The sequence below is a fragment of the Sinocyclocheilus rhinocerous genome, unplaced genomic scaffold (assembly GCF_001515625.1).
Source record: "Sinocyclocheilus rhinocerous isolate Xijiao unplaced genomic scaffold, SAMN03320098_v1.1 scaffold988, whole genome shotgun sequence".
Lineage (NCBI taxonomy): Eukaryota > Metazoa > Chordata > Actinopteri > Cypriniformes > Cyprinidae > Sinocyclocheilus > Sinocyclocheilus rhinocerous.
This window is the reverse complement of record NW_015650363.1, coordinates 1973714-1992886: the sequence shown is the minus strand read 5'-3', so window position 1 is coordinate 1992886 and position 19173 is coordinate 1973714. Positions and strand designations below refer to the sequence as shown.

At 36.0% G+C, this 19173-nt stretch overlaps 1 protein-coding gene across 2 annotated transcripts in view; it reads right to left on the bottom strand.

Annotated features, from left to right (window-relative positions):
* oxct1a (3-oxoacid CoA transferase 1a) overlaps positions 1-19173 on the bottom strand; it is a 48907-nt gene that overhangs the window by 6703 nt on the left and 23031 nt on the right. The window contains exons 8-14 of one of the 2 annotated variants that reach the window (XM_016516977.1): positions 18892-18999; positions 18667-18781; positions 18187-18281; positions 17664-17712; positions 17454-17526; positions 13432-13507; positions 2032-2121 (exon numbers count right to left, since the gene is read on the bottom strand). In XM_016516977.1, coding sequence (XP_016372463.1) covers positions 2032-2121; positions 13432-13507; positions 17454-17526; positions 17664-17712; positions 18187-18281; positions 18667-18781; positions 18892-18999 — 606 coding nt within the window. The remainder of the gene's footprint in view (positions 1-2031; positions 2122-13431; positions 13508-17453; positions 17527-17663; positions 17713-18186; positions 18282-18666; positions 18782-18891; positions 19000-19173) is intronic. The other variant, XM_016516978.1, reaches the window with a different exon arrangement.

Below are 19173 nucleotides of genomic sequence, written 5' to 3'. Positions count from 1 at the left end.
CAAATATTTGAAGCCATAGAAAGCTATTATATAGCTTCAAAATACTTGGTATGTAATGCACAAGCCAATTTCAGAATACTTTCATGATGCTTTTCTTGTAGGGATGCACCAATATTAAAACTCTGGCAGATACCTTTAAGGCGATAATTATTTTCATATTATGGCCAATAAACTTTCTATACAAAAAGTTCTATACAATTTTGTTACAACTAACTAAAACTAAAACCATTAAAAAAAATTGTTACCTAAGCTAGCTGCCAAGGCAATATTTCCCAATTGTTATTAGTTTAACTTGCAGTACTAAAATAACTAAACCTAAATAAACTAAAAATAATAAATAAAAACTGTACTGACCAAAAAAAAACTAATAAAAATGACAAAACAACAAAATGACTAAAACCATCTAAAATTATGAAAACAGAAAACAAAATATAATTTCAAAATATTAACAAAAATTATAGTAGTATATCAATGACACTAAAATAACACTGGTCTAAATTGATCACAAATGAAACAAACAAATAAATATAGAATATCGCTAATATCAGCTGATAACCAATAAGATAACAACATGATGTGCATCCCTAGTTTTTTGTTGTTTTTTGTGCTTTTTGGAGCCCCTATTAACTGTATAGCAAAATATTTATCTTTTTGTTTTCCAAAAAAAAAAAAAAACAGCATACAAATTTGGAAAAACATGAGGGCGAGTAAATAATAGCAGAATGTTTATTTTTGGGTAACTATCCTTTAAGATTGCGTGTATGCATTCCACTGTCTGCACAGCTGAAAGCTTCTCAGAACACTGACGCCTCTCCAACTGTCTGCTTAGGGAAAAGAGATTCTGTCACTCACAGGAAATAATGATGCCCTTCTTGCAGGGAATATGTGCCATGCAATGTGACTCAATAAGAATCTGTTCATTAAAACTGATTGATGCAATCATCACTTGCTTTTACATTTAAAACAAAACTACTTAGAGGAATTAAAAGAAATACCTTCATAACATGATGCTCAACGCAACATATTCTGAACATATACCTTCAATCTTTGAGAGCTGATTTGCCATCGTCTCAAGAGAAAGCAACATCACTTACATTACTTTTCTAAGCAGCGTTCCAAAAAGTGCTGACAATTTTTACAACCAGGGTTTGAACTGGGATTTCAGGAGTGGGAAAAGCCTTCAAATTTAGAGGTTCTGGTGACCTAGGAAAAGTCTGACATGACATGGATAAATATACTAATATGACTATTGTCTATATGATATCATCAGTCCAGTGGGATGATAGTTGCTTTGACTTGAGTGGTCCTGGGTTCTAAACCTCACTTTTAATAAACCAAGCAACTTCTAATAAACCGATTAAAATTACTAACATACACTACTGTTCAAAAGTTTGGGGTCAGTAAGAATTATCTTATGGTCATCAATGCTGCATTTATTTGATTAAAAATACAGTAAAAACAATAATACTGTTTGCTTTTCCAAGGTTCTGTGATGAATAGAAAGTTCAGAATTTATTTGAAATATTTAGTAAAATAGTTACTTACTGACATACTGTCACTTCTGATCAATTTAATACATCCTTGCTGAATAAAAGTATTAATTTCTTTAAAAAAAAAACAATTAAAAAACATATTTTAAACAGTAGTGCATATAACAGAAATGGGTCACTTTTAGTTACTAACTATTAACTAAAGGGAAGCATAATACAATCCATTTAAGTTTTTGTGTGCGTAATGGACCAAAATAGAATGCAATTTATTTTCTTTTTTCATTCAAAGGTCCCAGAATGTCATTCCATCCCAATCGAACCCCATGACCAGAACACTTTACTGTTTGTCACTCCGCCTGTCTGTGTTAACGATATTCCAGAACAGCTTTCAGTTTTCATTAGCAGACCACAAACAAATGGCCATATTGGATCTGAAATGCTGAAGTTACTCTATATAAAATTCTTGTTTATTGAACCACTGCTACCAAAATCAGACAATACAGAAAGCCAGTATAACGCAGTCTCATATGATTACACCTACCTTAGCAGAGTGCTCCATTGTAACAACCACTTTAGTTCCAGCACTGGCCACTAGATCCATAGCCCCTCCCATACCCTTCACCATCTTACCCTGAAGGGAAACATACAAATAAAGATGTTGCAAGAAATGAGCAACACATGCATGTAATTCAAAACACATTTCTACATTACAAACACAATATTTCAGGTTGTATGAAATGAGACAATTCAGCAATTAAAATGAAATCCTAAAGTGGTCTATGTGTTTTAGTTCAATTCGAGGAGGACAGGAGAGCTCGGTCAGGATTGTTTTGGAGGGGATCTGAAAGGGCATTGTTGCTAGGAAACCATAAACCAGATTACCTGTGGCTGGAGTCACTTAACAAAAGGGCCTTTTTAGTGACGTTGATTTTATTTATTTTTTATTTTTTTCAAACATGCTCAAAATACAGACACATGCACAAACAAACTGGGCACATGGACGCTAAGAAATCCATGAGGAGTATTTGTGTTTACAAAAAGCTTGATAATGACACTTCGTGTGTGCCATACAGATTTTGTTTAGGTTTTGAATGCAACACAAAATTTCCTGCCATCCCTGAAGCAACACATTAAGTCAATGCCTAGATATTCTGCCATAATTTAGTTCCGCTATGACAAATAGAAACGGCCTTGACCGTTCATGCTTCATGATCCCCTGTAGAGTCATTTTACAGGAATTTCCAAAATCTATTTTATATGCTGTGGGAATTCATTTAAGAAAATGTCTTATGCTGTTTCTCAAAGTATTCGGCTCGAGCTCAACCAGCATGATCTCCTTCAGTCTCCCACAGAGACAGACGTACTTGAAATGCTTAAGTAGATTCTCAATAAAAAGAAGTGAATATGAATGGAATACCTAAAGTCTTGATGGTTTTTCTCTACTACAGGTGTCTGCACGCTTGTGTACGGAGGAATATCTTGTAAAAATAAATATTATGAACAATATTATTTTTCAAGGTCTATTTATCTTTATGGCACCTGGCACTAGATATCACATTATCCTAACATTTGGCAAAATTATGATAATGTCCTCAATACAGGTTTATGGAAAGTTATTCCTGTTTACTCTAAACGTGCTAGACAAACCTTAGCTAAATTAAGGGGCCACACAGACATATGGCTAATTATATATTCATACATCACAATTAGGGATGCACAATATCGGCCCAATTGGATATTTAATTGTGCTAGGTCCCGTTAACACCTCACGCTACAATATATCTTGATAGTTTGATCACAAGTGGTCAGGTGAGACAAATTGCCAGCTAGTAGGAACATGCATATATATTAGATGAAAAGCAAACTTTAAAAAATTTAAAGTGCTGCCTTGGTAACTAACTGAAATAAGTTTAAGCTGAAGTACTAAAATAACTAAAAATAAAATTGAAATAATAAAAAAAATGACTGAGGTTCATGTCACAACCTCAATGTGGTCTTTAATATTAGATATTTCTTCAATTGGCACATTTTGTTATATTTGTCTTTTTATTAAAGTAATTAAAGACTAATTTTATTTTCAAATTAGTTTTAAGCAGTAATAATAACTGCAATCCAATTGTGACATTGTATATTATTCACTGAAATGTATCTTGAGGTAGAGTTGCTGTTCCCTGCCCTACATATGGTTTTCCTACAACTTAACTATAGAAAATAAGTAGTGCCAAAGGGTGATGTAAGCTTTCATTGAGTTTCCATCCTTGAAAACAGTTCACAAATTACATCAAATGACGTATATTATGGATATGAAACTTGAACTGTCATTCGTTAGATGATGAATAATAATGCATTAACCAATTGAAAATGGTCCAAAAGTCTACCTCAAAACCACAAAGAGCAAATCAATCAATCAACCATCAAGCTCTCATTATCACTGCAAAAGGCTCTTAACACAGAGAGCTTGACAAGCATGCAAATAAATAACAGAGAGCAAAGCGGAAAGAAAGGTTCCAAGTGCAGACACCTGGGCTTTTTTCTTCTTCATTTATGCAGGCTTTGAAAGAGGCACATTCTGGAAGGAGAGCTGTTTACACGTTGGGGAAGTGCCACATGGAAGTGCTGTGTGGGTGTGTGTGTGTGTGTGTGTGTATATATGTGTTGAGGGGATATTTCACATGGAAAAAAATGCAACTTTAGTGGACAGCAGACTGAGTTTCCATGACAACTTATCAAATATTTCCCCTGTAAATCACACTATCCTTGCTTTTCATGCCTGCTGATGAAGACGAGAAATTATGCCCTTCACTTCAGGCAATTTCCTTTTGTCGGTTTGCATCCTTATCTGCTCCTCTAAATTCATTCTCTCCTACACAAATCGGCTGGACATTTAAATGCGTGGCAATTCAACGGTGACTAGCGTTAATGCCGTTTCCTAGACAACAATTGAAGCGCCAGTGACAGTGTGACAAAAGGCTGTGTGTAGTTTAACAGTGCTGAACAACTGCAGACAATTGTATAATTCTTTATCACATCTTATGAAGTCTGTGAACTTTAGGGTTTTACATTCCATGTTCTTCTTTTTTTTTTTTTTACAATTAACCAGAAACATAACCTTTTGCCAAGGCGGCTATCCTCTGTGCAGCATGTTACCCACTGACATTTCTTCCTAATTAATATCAAGAAACCGGTTTCAGAGAACCTTGAAGTATAAATTTGGCAGAAATTTTTTTTTATCAATTACTTACATTTCCAAATCTGTAAATTCCATTCACAGGAGAAACAAGTTTTGCCATGTGGCCAAAGAACAAAGGAAGTGCAGATCTTCACACGCATTCACACAAAATGGACAAAATTGATTGAAACCTTCTTCATATCCATTTACAGAACTGTATGTACTTAATGAGTGCTGTTTGTGATACAAAAACGTATGCAATCTTACCTATTAAGGTATATACTCTATATATGCATGCATGGGTCAATATTTAGCATTACCCATTGATGTTTGATCAACATATTTTCAGCACAATGTGTAGGTTAATCTGGAATTGGTTTGGAAAGTGAATAATGCATATAGGAAAAACTTTAAAGACATTGTTCTAAACTTGGGCTTTAAGCTATGCAAATAGACCTCATGCCAGAGAGGGGCCATACCATGTCAATCAAAATGCTGGATCTGAAAGGCGCCAGCTTGCAAATCCCTCCTTCTCAGGAAAGATTAAAAGGTTCTCTTCAAGACAAAGAAGTGTGCTAAGTTACACCATGCTAAGCTGTTGTTGATCTACTCTAAGTGCTAAGCTCTATGTTGCTAAGCTGCTTCAGTACGCTGAGGTATTTCCCAGGAGAAACAAAGAAGTTCTGAAAGAAGCGAATTTGGGGAGTTTGGAAACAGCAACAGCAACAACGACCACAAGCTTAGTGCCCCCCATCTTCTGCAACAACTTCAGAATCTTCTCGTCAGCAATTCTCCGTTTGCGGGTTCCAAACTGGAAACTCCAAACTTTTTCCTGAGAACGTTGGCATTAGTGTGTTTTGTCAATTTATGATAACCTAATTTGCATTAGATTCTATATAACTGATGTCATTTAATAACAAATAATATCTTTATTTATTTGTTGAATCTAGAATAAGGTTTACCTTATTACTTCCAGGAAACTTCAGTTTATCTTTCCATAAGATAACGTCCATAGTAACATCCAACTCAGTCACTTGCATCTATCAATCTTTTGCACTTTATCCATTCATTGTACCCATTTAGTAGTTGTTAGTTACTCTTGTCTATCCTTTTGTTAATAAACCCCTTTTATTACACTTGTCTTCCTTGTGTTGATAATACAGTAAGAGGCTCTACAAGTTAACGATATCTCTAAAATCCTTCAGATTGGTCAGACTACAACTTCCTATAAATTATGCAATTCTTATTTATTCAACAATCTTCCATGATTGTTCTTTATTGTCAAGGCGAAATTCCTTGGTTGGTGCTTCATAAAATAGTATGACCAAAACGTAATATTAATATTTAAGCCCAAAGCTATTACACTGGTAAACCACTACATTTAGTGGCAGCCCGTGTGAGGCTAACATCGAAATCACTACACTTACTATATTTACAATCCATAATTATGAATATTATTAATATAATTAATAAATACATTTACTTGTATTATATTATAAATTAATATGATTTTTTTTTGTAAATTAGCATAATATGAATATAAATTAATTATTAATTTAATACTAAAAACTATCCATAAAATAAAGTTTTGGAACAGATCTAAGTGAGGTTTGGTGTAGAGCAGGGTACTTCAACCTTGATGATAGGAAAAATGATTAAATGCATACATTTTTTTTGTGCATGTTTTTTTTTTTAAGTTAACATGTTAAATTGAAAGCCTTAAAAAATATAAGAGAGAGCAAGATTCATGCAGAATAGTGAGCAGAGGCTGAGCAACTTCTGTGTCCTTTAGTTGTGTCAGGTAATGGGTAATTTGAAGTGGACTATAATTTTGTGTCTGGACTTGCTGGAAGGCTGTATGAGAGCCATTTCTGCGTGAGGGTCAAGAGTTAGAGAGTCCCAACTCAGGTTTGTGCACATGAATCACATATTTTTAACAAGAGAGTGTGTGGGTGTTAGGATGTGGAAGCAAGCGGGACTATTTCATTTCATCTAGTTCAGAACGTGTTCGACCCCCATTTTTTTGCATCAGCGTTGTACATTATAATTAAAGACACAGCACGAATATAAAGTGAGGAATGGCTCTATTTTCCCTCTTCATGTCCATAAAAAAAGAGATAACACTGCTTCACCATAAAAAGCAAACCAAAAGCCTTCCTTACCAATGAATGCCAACCAGCTCCTCTGAGAGCTCAAGGCTGATGTACATTTGTTTTTGGATTAAGTTGTTCTGGAACATTACGAATGCTAATTCAAAATCCCCATTACCGATGCTTCAGGGGCATTTTCTCCAAGGATGCAAGGGAGGCAGTGTGTCCTCAAAACAATTTGGATGAGAAACAGTACAAAAATAAAATTAAATACGAAAGGTCAAAGTGGCCATGTACACAGCATGTGTTTTTGCGATGAAAAACATAAGAAGCGGGCAGTGGAATGGAAAAAAAAATAAAACGTAAATTTTTTAAAAGTTGAACTTCTTTTAACTTGAGTGCAACGTCTTTAGAAATTTAGCCATGCACAAAATGGTAATTTTGAAAGACATGCAAGATGTGTGCCTACTGGACAAACACTTCTATATAGTGCAAGTTTATGTGGAAAAACAATGAAAAAGCTGTGCAGTAAAATGCAAAAATGCATTCTGTGAATGGCCCCAATTAACATGTGAACCACTAAAGTGTAACCAGCACGTTCTGAAGAGTGGTGTGAATTCCAAAAAATGGTTCAAAAGTCACATAAGAGAAGGCTTGAATGCAATCATGCTCCTGTGATTGACTGATCAATGTAATAATGTCCATCTATAGAGCGCAACACTCAGCTTCCAGAAATAAAAACACTGCTTTCTGGAATACTTGATTCTGATTGGTCAGTCGCAACATTCCGAGGTGTGTTATTCCTCGATAATAATCGCCATTAGCAACATCGAATATCTTGCCCCTCATCCGGGTATTTGAGGTCTAGTTTAATTCAAACCGGAGGACTTCAATACAGCATTAATAGTTGGCCTGCGGTAATATGGTTGAAGTGTTGGTCTTGTTGCCAGAACGATTGTTTTGCACACTGTAATAGATTTAAGGTAATAAATAGGTAAGACTTTCAAATATTTTCTTCTCAAATAACATTATGTTAATAACATTTTATATTACATTTTATAAATTTCATCAATCAGAGAGTCACACTCCCACGGAGCACCGCAAGCGACGTAATCAGACAGTCTCTGACAAAAAGCAAAAGATACAGAGATATTAAAATTTAGTATAGAGTACTATTAAATAAACAGCATAAGATATATATATATATATATATATATATATATATATATAAAATCTTAAATTAAAAACTGGAGAAATGTAAAACTATTAATTTAAGTAATTTGCAATGGTTCATGAGACTGTAGTTTTTTCCTTCACTAAAACCATTAAATATGCAGTCTTGTACATTTTTTCTGATTTTCAAATGCTTTCTTGCTTCAAAACAAAGTTTGTCATTTTGTGATTCACCTTGTAGCTGGTTGGGGTTGGCTTGGTTCATGGCTTATAACTCTTTAACAAAGACTTTTTAAAAATCCCTATGGGAAAAATGAATGGAAAAAATACTTACAGAACTAAAAGTGGGTGGGGTTCCTACACATTTTCCACTTCAAAATTCTTTTGAAGACTTTTTCCAGACTCAAATTAACAAACCTCTCAGTAGATTTTTGATATATCGGTATCGGCGAATATGCCACTGATATGAACATATTTTTTTTACAGAACATAAAACGCAGATGAAATGCTTCTAAATGGTGTTATTACTTAGTTTGTCCAGCAGAGCTTGCTCCATTGTTTACTACTGGCTTTTGCATGATGATATGATGAATGGATGGCTCATTTTTAACAGCATATTCAGTGGCGTTAGAGCTGATCTGCGCATCACGGCACGATTTTTTTGCACGGTGCGACAAAATACAATAGAACCCATTATAATCAGTGATGCTGTCTACACTGGATTAGGCGCAACGTGACACAACAAATCCCGACAGTAAACTGATGCCTCGTTCTATTTATGACGTACTGACACAAAAAAAAAGGATTTTCAACTGTCTCTTTGTGTAGACATGGTGTGTCAGCATAGTTTGTCAGTACAGTCAGGAACGTAGCAGATTGAAAAGTTAGTATCTTTCTGCAGTCCAATATGCGGCAGTGGCTTGATTCTATTGAATGGTGATTTAACACCACGTTGTCACCTAGTTGGTGAGACTCAATGCTATAAAGTAAATAATCAATGTCCCCGTCTTTTCCTCTCACAATGAGCTTATTGTACTCGTTTGCTACATTAGTAGGGCCCTGTGATTTCCGCGATGTGGAAAACGCAGACGGAATCGCGGAATCCATTCATAAAAATGTAATTTACTGTATAATGCGGAATTTCATGGAATTTGTCTTATTTTTGATGAATAAATAAAAAACAGGTCAGTACACTTAAATCAAATCGCGATATAGACTAGTGTCTGTGAATATTAAACTGAAAAATCTATTTTAAATACAAATCCTCATGTTCTGCATGTTCATTTGATTACCAGAAAATACACAACACAGAATTTGTGAAAAAAAATTATCCATTATTATTATTTATTAGGGCTGCACGATAAATCGCATGCGATATTTAACGCGCATCTTGTCAGTAAAGTCGGTTCTTTAATCAGCGGTAAATCTCCATCACGTCCAGGCTTTCACATGGAGTAGCATTAACTACACAGAGCCGTTAAATATCGCATGCGATTTATCGTGCAGCCCTATCATTTATTCCTTTTAGATGTTTACATTTGGAAAAGCTGTGCTTCCTGCATAAACCTGCCCCTGTTGGTTTGGCAGTATAGCTTGCTTGCCCTACACAGTTACCTTGTTTATTTTCTTAGTTCAAGTTATAAATATTTTGTTCTGTTTGTGTTTTTTAAGTTATTTATAATAAGAGAAGTTTACTGTTAAGTGCACTGATGTCAGACTCATTTTGAATAATAAAGTTTATTGTTAAATTGTTAAATACCCTGCTTCCACTACATAGGCCTATTTGTCACATAGTGACACACAAGTGTTTGATGATCACCACATTCGAGTTATCATTGCAAAAAATGTGTTGATGTATATATATATATTCTGTTTATGTATATACTGTATTCTATATACAGTACCAATCAATAGTTTGGACACACGAATGGGAAGCGTGTCCAAACTTTTGACTATACTGTTATATAGCCTACACAAAGAATATCGGCCGATATATAGATATCGATCTTTTTTTACTCCCTAATATCGGGATTGGCCCCAAAAAACCCATATCGGTCGGGCTCTAGATTTTTGGCCCATATTTAACATAAATGGTTCATACAGAACTATTTTCAGCTTTATATTTGGTATATATTAAAGTCATCTATAAATATTTTTATTTTTTCAGGGTTTTTTTTCATTAATATTCTTGAAGTGACAGAAACATACGAGTGAACATACGGAGACCTTAAAATAAAAAATAAAAAATAAAAAAATAAAAATAAAAAAACTGACTTTTGCATGCACACGAAACTTTTTTTGTACCCTCGAGAAACTATTCACATGCGCATGGGGATTTTTTTTGCATGCTTACACAATTTCTAGTTTTATATAACCCATTTCCTTTGTGCACCACTGCCATCTTGCTATAAATAAAGCAAGAGCATGGATGCACATCAAAATTCGGCTTTCCTTATAGTAGTACCTCTAATATCAAAGCCTAATGTCCAATTTAGCCTCTGCGGTTGCGGAAAAACAGTATGTCATATTTCAAGGCCTTAGGTCTCTTTAACGCATATTCAGTGGCAGCCAAAAAACCACACCGTGAAATGGGCTGATGGCACAATAGGTGGCTCAGTTTGCATTGTCCTATATGCTAAGTGTAATGGTTTCTCGTGCGCACATAAAAGTCAGTATATTTTTTATTTTTACAAAGGTCCTTGAGGCCATGTAATATGGTGCTAATAATATTGTGAGAAGAAACCCAAAATGCAAAATGAAAAAGTGCATCTTGCACTAAAGAATCACTAAACAGCTGCCACTTCTAGTATGATAAACTTATTTTCATTAAATTCTTAAATTTCTATTATAAAAAAAAACTAAATAGGGGTAAAAGTCTGGAAATGCAAATATTTTTCCATACTCTGCTTTCTTTTTTCCATACTTTTCCAAACCCCGTAGGAACCCTGTATGTTCACAATTGGTCAGTAAGTCCAAATGAATGGATCAAAGAGGTGAAAATAGACTAATTACAAAGTAAACTTTTGGAAGTAAACCATTTTTGGCCTCATCTGAATTTAAATGAATGAAATGACTTTAAATGATGATCTATGAGAGAGCTGGGTTTTAGCAACCTGTCAGCTCAGTTAAATTATATATTAACCTTCATACCTGTCGCTACCATAACACCTGTGGTGTTTACAGGGGATTTGTTGACTAATGGTCTGAAAAGTGACAATTAATAACAACAGCTGAACAACAGAACAGATAATAGTTCATACTATAATCTGGGACACTCTGACACAACTCTTCCACTTTTTATTGGTACCAGCCAATTTGATGTAGCATGTCTTCATCATCATTTGGGATGCTGTGGAGAGGGAGAGCTGCTATCAGCCGATGAGCAGATGGAAGAGGAGGAGTTTTGTAACGTCCCTGTTCCTCTCTTGATAGTATGAGTCTTCCAGCTCCAGGCCCTCTGGCTACATTACATTCTGTTGTCCCTTTAGTCTTGAGAGGTGGCCGGGGAGCCCACAGTAATTGAAGGGATTATTGTAATTAGTCTGCCAGGCTTGTCTGATTCATTAAGAGTTTAAAGGCTAACGATAGCTTAGAACAGCACACTCTGTAGCACTGCATGTAGCACATTTATGTTTGATAATGTACCCTGATGTCCGCACAGACATACTGACCTAAACATATGATCACGGGAGAATATGGACTTTATAAGTCTGTTGTATTTAGGTTAAAGTTGCATTACATTTACATTGCACATTCCCCTAGAAATCGAACCCATGACCTTGCCTTTGCTAATGCTATGCTCCACTGATTCAGCTAGAGGAATGCTTTATGTTTCTGACTGAAAGGACATATGTATACAAATGTGTAAAAGTGTAAAAGGATCTGAAATTACCTTTCGGTAAAGGCTATTCAAGTTTACATAAAAAATGTTGTAGAACTATTTTGTATAAATACATCCTTATTCTGAAAGCCTTTGTACATAATGTGTAATGGGTAGGCAGTTTTTTTTAGTATGCGGGTACAAGTGAGAAAGCCTGAGATTTTTAAAAAGTCCAGAAATTAGATAAACTCTAAATAAATTAAATAAATTAAAATAAAACAGATCACAACCTAGTCTTACCTAAACAAATAAAAATAAATTAATAAAATAATTGTATAATTTATTAGAATACACCATATAATAACATATATTCCATAGCCTTGGATAAAAATAAAAAGGAGGGGGGACTCTGAAAGCAGAGTGCAGCTCATGGTCCGTGTGTGCCAGTTTGTGAGAAATAACCTTCAACCAAACTCAATAAGCGAGACGCGCAGAGGGCCAGGAGGCTGGGAGGCATCAGTCAGTGACAGGGCGAGGGCCCTGGAGAACTATAAATAACCCTGCAGAGGTGTCTGCATGCAGGGCAGCTGTGTATCGACAGTCCCTCAACTTGACAGCAGGATCAGGCGCAGAAGAACGGCTCCAAAAAACCACAGCCAGCATTGACTCTCATTAAGCCTTGGAAACCTTTTTGTGAACCTAGAGAGAAGCAATGACTTTGGACTTAGGACAATAGCAGGCTAACTGCTGCACAGACAATACTTTTAATCTGACAAGAATTTAAAGACAAGAATTAAACTGAACAATGTGAACGCAAGTATTAGAAAGGAAACTGCTCTGACATGCAGTGGGTCTAATTAACTGGAGCCCATGTTAGCTCAATGGACATTGTACATTTCAATTGTTGAGATTTACTAGTTTTCTTAGTTGTTGTTCTTAACTTTAGTGATTCTCATCTCGTGGGTTGTGACTTAAAAAAATACAGATTAGACTTGTGTCAACTTTGAATCCTGAAAATCTGGATTAGCTTTTGGTTTAGCTAATATACAGACCAAAATTGATACGCACGCTTGCACTACAATGTTACATTATGAATTAAAATTTTCATGGGTTTGTTTGTTCAAGTGCTACCTGAGTGACAACTTTTTTTTCTGCTTGAAAGGAGATGGTAACAGCCGTAAAATGAGCCCATACATCTATATTTGTGCTCCTCAGAGAGCATCATCTTCTACATTAATCATTTCTGATTTCACGCTGTGAGTTCTGTCATTAGCTGCTCAGTGATTTCCATAAAACAAAAGGAAAGCTCTTGAGTTAATTTCAGTGGGAGACTGGAGAATAGATGCAGATGGAAAGAAGGGAAAGAGTTGGAGTTGGGCTATGATGGTCTTGAAGTTCGGTTTGATTCAACAGTGAATGTGTGTATGATGAAACTATGGATAAATTTTTACCTTTTACACGTATCTTAAAATACTTGAGAAGGACACAACTACAAGCAATTATGCACATACTGCATCTGCAAAACAACAAAATGTTTTATGTGTGGCAAAATGTTTTGTGTGTGTGACACAAATGGCTGGACTGAAGCAAGTGTAATTTTAGGAAAATCTTATTTTATCTTCACTCTGTTTGGTCAAAGTCAGTCATACTGACATATGTATGAATAAGGGAATGAAACAGTGAACTTGCCGGAATCATCCAGTTGGCCAGATCTCCATACTTGGATACCTGCATGGCGCCTAACATGGTCAAGTTGATATGACCCCTAGAGGAAACAAAAAAAAAAATCAAAGCAACAGTGGCAAAACAATGCCATATTGCTGAAATTTCATGGGCAAAAAAGTTCCACTATCTATTTTCAATAGTGTAGAGATGTATAAAGCACACTTTCACTTTCAAACCAAGCAGCTTTCTGTTGGTCTTTTGATATTTGCATATGGAATTCTTTTGCTCCCACACAAAATTACTGGATTTTTTAAAATGGAAATTTCACTGAACAATGTTAAATGTGACCGTGTCTTTATTTGCCAATATTATGGCTAAATATTTAAGAGATTCAGAGACTGACAATTAACCTTATATGCTAATGTTTGGTGTCACTAATTAATAAAATAGAATTATAAAAATGTGCAAAAACATAATTTGGTTTCATTGCTGTAATCCTGTCTGCAATAAAACACTAAGATCCCTTTTTTCTTCAGTATAGGAATCACAAGAAAAAGCCACTATTTTTGTTATGAGATCATGTCATTTGGTCATGGATTTAACAAATACAAGATATCACACAAGATTTGTTTCAATACTGACAAACATTTTAAAGAAACGGGTAACAAGTTTATGTTAGGGTGAACCACAGTACTTCCTTATAACTCATGCTCAATAAGCACATGATTTAGGCAAAACTGAAAATTTTAAATAGCCATCCAAAAGAAGAAGAAAAAAAACACTTCAGACTAGACTAAATCTTTTGTGTAGTAAGGTGTGCCAACAAGTCGAGCCTATTGGCCTAAATTAGTGCACCACTAAACCACTGGGTTGTCAGACGGTCTTATTCATGAATATACAGACAGACTGTAAGTGGGTGGAAGGGCTCTATTCTTAATGTATGTGCTGTCATGATTCCCCTTGTGCTGGGTACAGCAAAGACCCCATGACCATTCACTGTGTTCCCTATTGCACCAGACAATTAAGTCCTAAATATATGACCGCTGCTGGATTCTCAGATGGTGAAAACAGAAATAACAGTGAAGCTTGTGGGAAGACGGCGTCTGCTGCCTGTGGAAAAATCGATAAGGCTCATAAAACATCAACAGGGAGTTTTCTAAACGACATGGAGCTAATGCCTAACATACAGCTATGCAAATAACAGAATTATTAAAGACAAATTTAAACTTATGACAGCACTAAAAAAGATAGCTGGAAGGATTCGAAATAAGCAATGTATTTTTTACTTGCATAAATCATACATGAAAATATGTATTTATATGTATTTAACTCAACCTCAATTTTAACCATTTTATTTAATTTTAATATATATATATGTGTGTGTGTGTGTCTATTTATTTATATATATATTTATTTAACTCAACTAAGAACTAAGAATTAAAGTAATGTTAACCATTTTATTTAATTGCAATGAATCATATAATTAAATAAAAACTAAACAACATTTTTAAAATGATGTGGGATATATATATATATATACACACACATACATACAGTATATATTCCACATTAATTTAAGCTGAACTAAAATCATAAAAAATTTAATTAATTTTAATAATAAATGTAGACTTTTATATTATTTTTCATTAAATTAGAAAAAAATAGAAGCATTTTCCCTAGTGATCTCAGACTCCAGTAGCTTTTGGGCCTTCAAAAAGTACACTGGAAAAAAAAAAACATCACTTAAAATGGTGTCATCAGGAAATTGATATTCACACACACAGGATGCACAATTACACACTCACGCACTTAAGACCAGCAAGAGTCAATTGCTTTATCGACAGCACCGCACGATCCCTCCGTGAAGGCCAGAACAGTCCCAGCAGAGACAAAGCACCTTCGTTCTGGCCGTCTCACCCTACTGAGCAGTACAAGAAGCATCCAATTAAAGTAGCCACCTGTTTTGACAGCGCTGAAAATGTCAGCCAACTTGGCCTGAGGCGCAGGCAGCATCACGACTGACTCATTGCATATTCTGCCTCCGCTCTATCCCTCACTTTCACCATTAACACTCAGCAAACAACCCTTTACCCACTCCAAATCAAGCCAAAACAGCCACGGCGCTTCATTCGACACGAAAAGTCACATTTATTTTCAGGAATGCCTAAGTGAGCTCTTCCACCCACAGCTGGCCTCTTTAAAAGTGTCAGCATCTGGGTCAAAGTACTCTGTCTGAGGAACAAACTACTGAAAGTCAACTTGTGAAAAATGTTTTTGCGTGAATGGTTACAAAACACTGAATATATATAAAAAGTCCTTATATATATATATGACTGAATAACGTTTTAAGGACTTAAATGTGTTTGCACCTTGTTTACAAGCAGAGGAATGCACATGCATGCGTGTCGAAGACTGACACGGAAGAGAAAAAATTGTTATTAGTCATTATTTTTGTTTTCTTTGCACACAAAGTATTCTCGTAGCTTCATAAAATTAATGTTGAACCACTGATGTCATATGGACTATTTTATTGATGTCCTTACTACCTTTCTGGGCCTTGAACGTGGTAGTTGCATTGCTGTCTATCCAGGGTCAGAAAGCTCTCGGATTTCATCAACAACATCTCAATTTGTGTTCCGAAGATGAACGAAGGTCTTACGGGTTTGGAACAACACGAGGGTGAGTAATTAATGACAGAATTTTAATCTTTGGGTATAGAATCCCTTTAAGCAAAACTGTCAATTCTAAAAGGCCATCCAAAAAACATCAACACTTCCTAACAGACTAGACTAAATCTTTTAAGTAGTAAGGTCCTGTGTGCCAAAAAGTTGAGCCTATTGGCTTGAAATAGTGCGCCACTACACCACTGGATTGTCAGATGGTCTTATTCATGAATCTAGAGACAGACTGTAAGTGGGTGGAAGGGCTCTATTCTTAATGTATGTGCTGTCATGACTCCCCTTGTGCCGGGTACAGCAAAGACCCCATGACCATTCACTGTGCTCGCTATTGCACCAGACAATTAAGGCCTAAATATATGACCGCTGCTGGATTCGCAGACGGCGAAAACAGAAATAACGGTGAAGCTTGTGGGAAGAAGGCGTCAGCTGCCTGTGGAAAAATCGATAAGGCTCATAAAACATCAACGGGGAGTTTTCTAAACGAAATGGCACTAATGCCTAACATACAGCTATGCAAATAACAGAATTATTAAAGGCAAATTTAAACTTATGACTGCACTAAAACAGATAACTGGAAGGAATCAAAATGACCAGTATATATAAGAAATATGTGTTTATATGCATATATAAAAAATATCGATTTATATAAATATTATAAATACATATTTTTCCCTAGTGGGCTTAGACTCCAGTAGCTTTTGGGCCCTCATAAAGTACACTGGGAAAAACACCACATAAAATGGTGTCATCAGGAAATTGATATTCACACACACAGGATGCACAATTACACACTCACGCACTTAAGACCAGCAAGAGTCAATTGCTTTATCGACAGCACCGCACGATCCCTCCGTGAAGGCCAGAACAGTCCCAGCAGAGACAAAGCACCTTCGTTCTGGCCGTCTCACCCTACTGAGCAGTACAAGAAGCATCCAATTAAAGTAGCCACCTGTTTTGACAGCGCTGAAAATGTCAGCCAACTTGGCCTGAGGCGCAGGCAGCATCACGACCGACTCATTGCATATTCTGCCTCCGCTCTATCCCTCACTTTCACCATTAACACTCAGCAAACAACCCTTTACCCACTCCAAATCAAGCCAAAACAGCCACGGCGCTTCATTCGACACGAAAAGTCACATTTATTTTCAGGAATGCCTAAGTGAGCTCTTCCACCCACAGCTGGCCTCTTTAAAAGTGTCAGCATCTGGGTCAAAGTACTCTGTCTGAGGAACAAACTACTGAAAGTCAACTTGTGAAAAATGTTTTTGCGTGAATGGTTACAAAACACTGAATATATATAAAAAGTCCTTATATATATATATGACTGAATAACGTTTTAAGGACTTAAATGTGATTCGTCCTTACCCTCTGATCATGGCAAAGGAATCGTCGCTAGAGAAATAAGCGGCTCCAGGAAGAACTGTGACAGTTTCTTTACCTGAAAGAGTGAGGGTGAAATGGGAAGAGATTTCATTAAGTGCTCTGAATGGACAAATTAGGTTATTAAAAGGCAATTTATGCAATACTAATGCTGTATAACTGTCTACTAGTATGAAAATGAGGGATAATTATTACCAGCGTTGATGAGATCTGGATCAACTTCTTCCTCTGTTGGGTAGGGGCCCTGAATTATTCAAAAAGCACAAAAACAGTACTTATAAATGCTTTTATGAGGAGCGTAAAAATCACTAATATTAATACAGAAATAAATATGACATATAACAACGAAAAATATCCATATTCAAAACGTAATAATCACTTTAACGTAGCTTACGCCAACAGTTGTACACGGAAGCAGCACTGGGAGGATGACGTATGAGGTCAGCGTTGTGCATTTGGACTTTTGTTGAAAGTTTGGACTGAAGCATGCAACACCCACTGAGTGCCATGAAACAGCTTGAAAGATCAAAGACAATTTTTAATATAACTCCGACTGGATTCGTCTGAAAGAAGAAAGTCATATACAACTAACCCTTTAACATAAACATGAATACAAGGACAATAAAATCATAACAGACAGGATTTTCAAATGCTTGTATAACTGAATTTCTAACCATATTTAGCAAATTCAATACAAATCTGTGAAAGGAGAACTTACCAGCCCCAGAATGCCATTTTCACTCTGCAGGTGGACGGTAATATCCGGTTTAATGAAATTACTGGCCAGCATGGGGATTCCGATGCCCAGGTTAGCTAAAAATGTAATCAAACCGCATTAATGGATTATCAAGAGAGACACACAGGAAATGACATTTTTAGTAAACATTAAAGCCATTGTTGCTTATAATTATTGGCTAAAATTAAAGGAAAAACTCACCAAATTTCAGAATAGTTTTCAATTGCTTGTAATATAGCACACAAGCTGTGTGATTCACTTCTATTATTCGCTGAAAGCTTCAATCACCATTCATTGTAATTGCATGGCAGAGACAGATTCTTCAAAATTCCCCCTTTTTTCGTTCACAAAACCGTCATACAGTTTTGGAACAACATGAGGGTGAGTACATGTTGACTGAATTTTCTTTTTCGGGTAAACTAAATAAAAGAAGAGTGACATGGTCTGAAACACTGTACATACCGTACATCCCGTCCTCAAACTCCAGCGCAGCTCTGCGAATAATCCTCTCTCTCACAACATCAGAGTCTTTCTTGGGTTTGGGATTTTCAGCCTGGCCTTTCTTTACTGTACGCCTCTGCAAAAGGTCAGACAGAGGGGCGGCAATAAGGAGAAAAAAAGATGAAGGAGGATAGATGGATAAAGGAAAACTGATAGAAACGAGCCAGACAAGTCAAGCCACCTCACCTCGATCCGCTTCTCGTAGCGATCTCCCTTGACGATCCTGTGGACGTAGATGCTGGGGATGTGGATGTCTTCTGCTGCAAACGTGCCCACGTCTACAATCTCCTCCACCTGAAGACAGAACATAGACCAGCTGATGATGACAATGATACAATAAGAAAGGAACTACAGATGGGCAGAATTGCTGACTGTCTGTTGATTAGTATGGTCAAGATTGTTTTAAGTAGCTTTAAATGTTGTGTGTAGTGGTTAAAGCGGGTGCCATAACCTCTCAGAGACAGTTTT